At 39.5% G+C, this 6,000-nt stretch overlaps 1 protein-coding gene across 1 annotated transcript in view; it reads left to right on the forward strand.

Moving 5' to 3' along the window:
- CLCN4 (chloride voltage-gated channel 4) overlaps positions 1-5,586 on the forward strand; it is a 58,975-nt gene extending 53,389 nt beyond the window's left edge. Inside the window, exons 11-12 of the mRNA XM_048860562.2 lie at positions 2,916-3,132; positions 4,866-5,586. Coding sequence (XP_048716519.1) covers positions 2,916-3,132; positions 4,866-4,956 — 308 coding nt within the window. The 3' untranslated portion in view covers positions 4,957-5,586. The remainder of the gene's footprint in view (positions 1-2,915; positions 3,133-4,865) is intronic.
- Positions 5,587-6,000: the final 414 nt, after the last annotated feature.

The raw sequence follows: 6,000 nt of genomic DNA on the forward strand, positions 1-6,000 counted from the left end.
AGACTTCACTGTGGCTGTAAACTCCACTGCCAACCAACATAACCTCCATCTTCTTCATCGATTTAACTTCAACCAGATGTTCTTTGTCCATGAACTGATCTCAGCCAAGTACTGAGCTAACTTAATGACAGTACAAAGGATAGATAGAGTTGTATGTCATCTGCATACTGTTGACATTTGAGCATGTAATGTCTTACTAATTCTGCTAGGCTGCATGTGAATAAGGATGGCAAGAGAACTGAGCCTCCAAGTGAGGATACTGGTGGCAGAGGGTGTTGGTGCTTATCACTGCACTTTGAGAGTGTTCCTGCAGAAAGGACTAAAGCCATGTTAGTGCAGTCTCCTGGACTTCCCTCAGGCAATATCTCGTTATCCGCGTCAGTGGCCGCCTCCTAATACACGTTTAAATACGACTGACCTTGTCCACACCTAGGGCAACAGTTGTGTTTCACATCATGTTAGTTAAAACAGTTAACTTATTTTATCGTGGGACGCATTTCTCCAGTGTAGCTATACCCTGAAGAAATAATGCTTCTCTTCTGGTAGCAAAAGATGAAGGAGAGGCAAATTAGTCTGTCTAGCTAAGGAGACAAATGCACACTTTTAATGTAAAAATGGTATAATCAGATTGATTTTGCATTACCTAAGGCTAGCCGTGACTAGCTAACAAGTTTTTAAACCATTCTTGTGGACCAGGGCAAACAATGTTGAACACCATATTAGTTCAAACAAGATAACTAACAGGTTGGCTAACTCAGTGCACTTTTCCACTACAGCGAAATCCTCAGTATGGGATTTAAGCGCCACCTAGGTTAGACAAGCTGGGATTTGAAGCTCATGTGCGTAACTTGGATCTGAGAGGCCATGTCCATATCTGGAGGGACTAATTCACCTTTAAATCTGACAGGAGTCATCTTCTGTGGATTACTCTGGTTCAGGGGAGTCAGCAAATATAGTCACCCTTCCTTTGGGGCTGCTTTGCTCCTTGGACTAAGTTTTGTACACTCACTGACTGAAATATATCTGTGCAATTACTATATTTTATCATCTCTCAAACTTCCCAACCCATTTATACCCTATGTATAAATTTCACCCTATTTATGGTACTACTGAATTTAGATCAATATTAATGTACCGTTTGCAAAAGTACTGTCTCTAGAGACACAAATTTTACATCCAGGAGTAAAATAATAGCATGGGCTTATCAGTGTTGTCCAGTGTCATTGTCATTTTGGGGTGAGTAGTACTTTTAGAAAAATAGTAACCAAAATGTCATTGCCTGTTGCTTCCTGTGTAGATAAAGGAGGGAAAATAAAGAACCATGAATAAATCAGCTAGTTATGTGAGGAACATTTCTTGACCTGGGTCAGACTAAATGAACCACCTTCAGCTAGATGATGTAAACCCATAGCATAATATATCAAAGACCTGTGCACGCACATTCACTTTTGAAAGTCAGATGTATAAATCAAGACAAGAAAAGACAAGATTAGCATAATTCCTGTAAATTTCAGGAGGATGTGTAATATATGGGGTGAGATGGTTGAAAGTCACATGACAATGTAATATTAGGTGTGAACTGGAGCGTTCTGATTTCAGTGATATTACAACAAAATGATCTTTAAGAGAAAAGTAATGTGGTGGGAATGTGTTGGAAATCATTACTGTATGCACATTACAAGTCACAGAGCAGGTTTCTGCGATTTGATTGATGGAAATGAGCTCCAAGAATATATATATTTGCACTGACTGTCTCCAATTTCCTGTGCCTCTCAAGAACAGAAGCAACCTGAATCAATCAAAAAGGAAAATGGCTAGAATTAGCTATGATTTCTTTAAAAAAACAAAAAACAAAACAAAACAAAACCCACAAAAACCCAAGATGTGTTTGTACTAGGGAGAAGGGAGGTGTCTATCATCATTCTTGAGATTTCACCTCATCTGTTGTTAGCACCATACACTGCAGAGTACAAACGAACAGCCAGTGAAGAGAAAAGTGCAAAGGAAACCAGCCATTTTCACTTTAACAATAACTGTAAAGCAAATGGCTAGGGGTACACGTTAAGTGATAGGCTTGTAATAATAGTCATAAAAGCAAAGAGTAAACTTCACTTCGCAGCTTGATCAAGGTGCCAGTGAGACGTTTTGATTTGAAACATGGGCAAATATGCACAGTTGAGAAAACTGAGGTGATCAAATTCATTTAGCTCAGCACTTTTCCCCCGCTATAGCTCCTTTTCCTTAAAGACAGAACCACACCTCCTTCCAACATGAAGCCTAGGTAAACAAGCTTTATATGAAGAAGTATCCAGAGGCTCAGGAGACAGAATCTGCCCCCCCCCCCACCTCTGGGCAGGGCATGTGGTGGCTCAGCAATCCTGAAATAATGGCTATGTCTCCTACACACACCCTGAATGGGAGTTTGTCACTGGATCAGAGCACAGACCGAGTAACCATGCCCATAGACTGCCCCTCTGTGGTGGTGTAGAAGTCACAATGTCCAAATCCAGGTGCACATGTACTGCAGAAGTTCCACATTTCCATTATCTTGGAGGTCTTCCATACCTCGATGCCCTGGGTGAATCATACAGAGACTGCATTGTGCTACCTGCTAAAACCAATAGTGTAAAACATTTGAATTTAAGGAGAATGACAACAATGAACATCCCAGTACAAGAAATAGCATGTTCGTAAAGATATGTTAAGCAAAATAAAAGGGACGGGGACTGTCTTTATATTTGATTTGGGATAGGACTCTTTGAATGACTGTGGTGGCCCTGTGAAATGCAAATGATTTGCTCTGTAATCCCATGTTCTGATATCTTGGCATATTAAAAGCAAATGTAACCATTCATTTCCAAGTAGGGATGTACATGAGTTTGGTCTGCCATTTGTCTGATCTCCTTGTCCTCCAGAGAACGCAAGACAGCGTCAGGATGGGGTGGTGAGCAATTCTATCATGTATTTCACTGAAGATCCACCAGAGCTCCCAGCCAACAGCCCTCACCCACTGAAACTACGGCGCATTCTCAATTTGAGCCCTTTCACAGTAACTGACCACACACCAATGGAGACGGTGGTAGACATCTTTCGGAAACTTGGACTCAGACAATGTCTTGTCACACGCAGTGGGTAGGTATATATAGATGAACCAACACGATTACATACTTAAAGGGAAGGAAAGTGCCACACCAGCTTTGCTGTGGCTGTAATATATATAGCACTTTTGCTATTCAAACGAATTTATAAACAGTAGCTAACTCTCAACAGCCTATGAAGTCAGCTGGATAAGTATTATTATTTTCTCTAAAACTAAGATAGACAGCTCAAGTGGCTGCCCAAGGCAACAGAAAAAATCAGTGGCAGAGCTTGAATTAGAAGCAAAGATGTATTGGCTGCCATTGAGTTCATGCTCAGACCATGTTCCCTTCTCTGTAGTGTATTGTAATTTAGGTGCCATATCTAGGATAGGGGACAATAAAATACAGATCCTATCAGGCTGATGTCCCAATATATTTTGTTTTTAAGCAAGCGCAAATGCAGAGTTGGCAAAATATCACTGTTTGTAAAGGGTTTGCTTGTTCCTAGGCTTCCAGCCAGACTGAAGTGCTCATGAAAAGCATGATATGGATGACAACTGAGGAAAATAAATCTGCTCAGTTTTGTCTGAAAGCAAGGAAAAGTGAGTTAAAACTCTATGAGAGCCAGATGACAAAAAATGATCAGGAACAGAAACTGAATCAAAAGTGTGAAACAACAGTTTTGTCTGCACTGGGGAAATTTTCCTAACAGCTCAAACTGATTTTAAAACCTTTTGGAAACACAGTCTAGCCTGGGCTTTAGTGACCGGAATAAACAGAATAATATAGTGGCCCAATTCCTGATAAATCTGGGTGCCTAAAGTTTTGGCACCTAAATAAAACCTGCTTGCTTTTTCACAGGTGCTGAGTATCCACAGTCAATTTCAGTTCTGGGTGCTCAACATCTGTGAAAATAAAGCCTCTGATTTGGAATATGGATTTAGGTGCCTACTATTAGGCACTCTGGCTTGGAACCTTTTGGTTTTGGTTTCTACCTCTAGCAGTTCTTGAAGCATCAGCCACAAACATCATTTTACAACTGAATTGAAAGGCAAATGGTTCTAAGAATGATGGGGTTCCAAAGTCCAGTATCTAACTATTTTCAAGAGTTGGAAAGGGAAGTATTCTGGCCCCTGAGGAGTCGTGAGATATTGGTCTCACAACCAGCACTTGCATTGCTAGTTATAGCTTAATAAGGGGCAGATTCCAAAACTCTCACTCCCGTTGGATGGTAACTTCTTGTTTAGTTCCATTAAAGTCAATGGGAGTAAGGCGCTGTGCGGTGATGAATAAGGGCATCAGAATTTTTAAAAAGAACACACTCCCTGAAATTCAGCCTTGTGCAGAATGCCAGAACAAGTCATAGGCCCCACTTAGCCCCTGATTAGATGGTTTAAATGGTTTTGTGTTGCCTAGATCTTATGCTGGTGGCCCTCTGCTTGGGAGTGAATTTTATTCTGATAGAATTTAATTATTTTCTCAAACAAAATGGTGTTGTATTAATTACAGTTCTCACTTGAACACAGTGTGGAATAGATTCTCCACAAAAGGAGGGAGAGAACCAAAGCACTTCATTTTTATAATGGACATGATTTTTATTGTCTTGGTGGTGGTCATGAGGTGGGAATAGTTTTTTTGTTTTGCTTAGTTTCCAAAATGATGATTAAAAACAAACTGGAGATCTACAGCTGCATATGGAAGCTTTCGAAACAGGACCCTGCAGCAGAACAGGAAAAATAGATGAGAGATAAGATGATTCACCTTTGCTTTCTTTTTCTCTTCTAGAAGGCTGCTGGGCATCATAACTAAAAAGGATGTGTTAAGACATATGGCTCAAATGGCAAATCAGGACCCTGAATCTATCATGTTTAACTAGACTGGTAACAGAAGATGGGAAGAAATAACCTTGAAGGAATCTCTCCTAGATTAACACAAAGGCTGCATACAGTGTTTTGTTTTGTTTAAAGAGAAAAATACAGTGATGAGGAGTGGCCCAAAACTAAGCTACAACAGAGAGGATTGGATGCAGGATGAGACTTATTTAATCAGGTAATCAGGTTAGACGCTGTCTATAGCTGCAAACATCAAGCTATATTTCTTCAGTGAGTTTCCTAACAGCTCTGCTGGTATATGTGATATGGTTTGAAGTGATATAGGTTTAAATGATATGGTTTGAAGACAAGGAGCCAGGAGTACTGGAGAACACACCAACATTCACACTAACTTATTAGACAGGTGCGAAGACTAGCAGATATTTATAAATAAGTTAGTACCAACTGTAAACCTTTGTGTTCCAAACTAGATAACCGAGCATGTATGATTCACATTGATTTACTTGTTACTGATGTCATGGTTATTTATTTGCTACTGAATTATACTAAAATATTTTCATGGAAAAAAATCGTTCTATTTACTGAGAAGTTTGTCATCTTCATTTATTTTTGTAAAAGTTAATTGAGACTGGAGTGGAACTAAAGCTGTAGAATACACTTTTGTTCACTTTAAACATCCTGTCCTTTGTTTCCTGCTTTAAGCCATTCAGTTTTACTCAGTTTAGCAGTTTTGTCAATCAGCTCTCTTCTGTTATTTTTAAAATGAAGAGACTGATTTGTAAGGATTCTTTATTTCTCTGTGCAAAAATTGGCAAATTGGTACTGTAATATTCAGTATGATGTAGTTGGCTATAACTATGGAAAAACCGTAAAAAGCTCGGGGAAGATTTTCAAAGGCACAAAGGACAATTAGGTGCCCAACTCTCACTGAAAATCAATGGGCACCAATCTCCTACCATGTAAATAGAAAAACAGACAAATGAAGCTCTGCAGTGATTTCTTCCCTGCTCCAGTTTATTCCTTATTCCTCCCTGGTAATGGTTTGCACTTTCTAAGAAATCACTTAAATTAACATAGTGTAACAGTGA

The sequence above is a fragment of the Caretta caretta genome, chromosome 1 (genome assembly GCF_965140235.1).
Source record: "Caretta caretta isolate rCarCar2 chromosome 1, rCarCar1.hap1, whole genome shotgun sequence".
Lineage (NCBI taxonomy): Eukaryota > Metazoa > Chordata > Testudines > Cheloniidae > Caretta > Caretta caretta.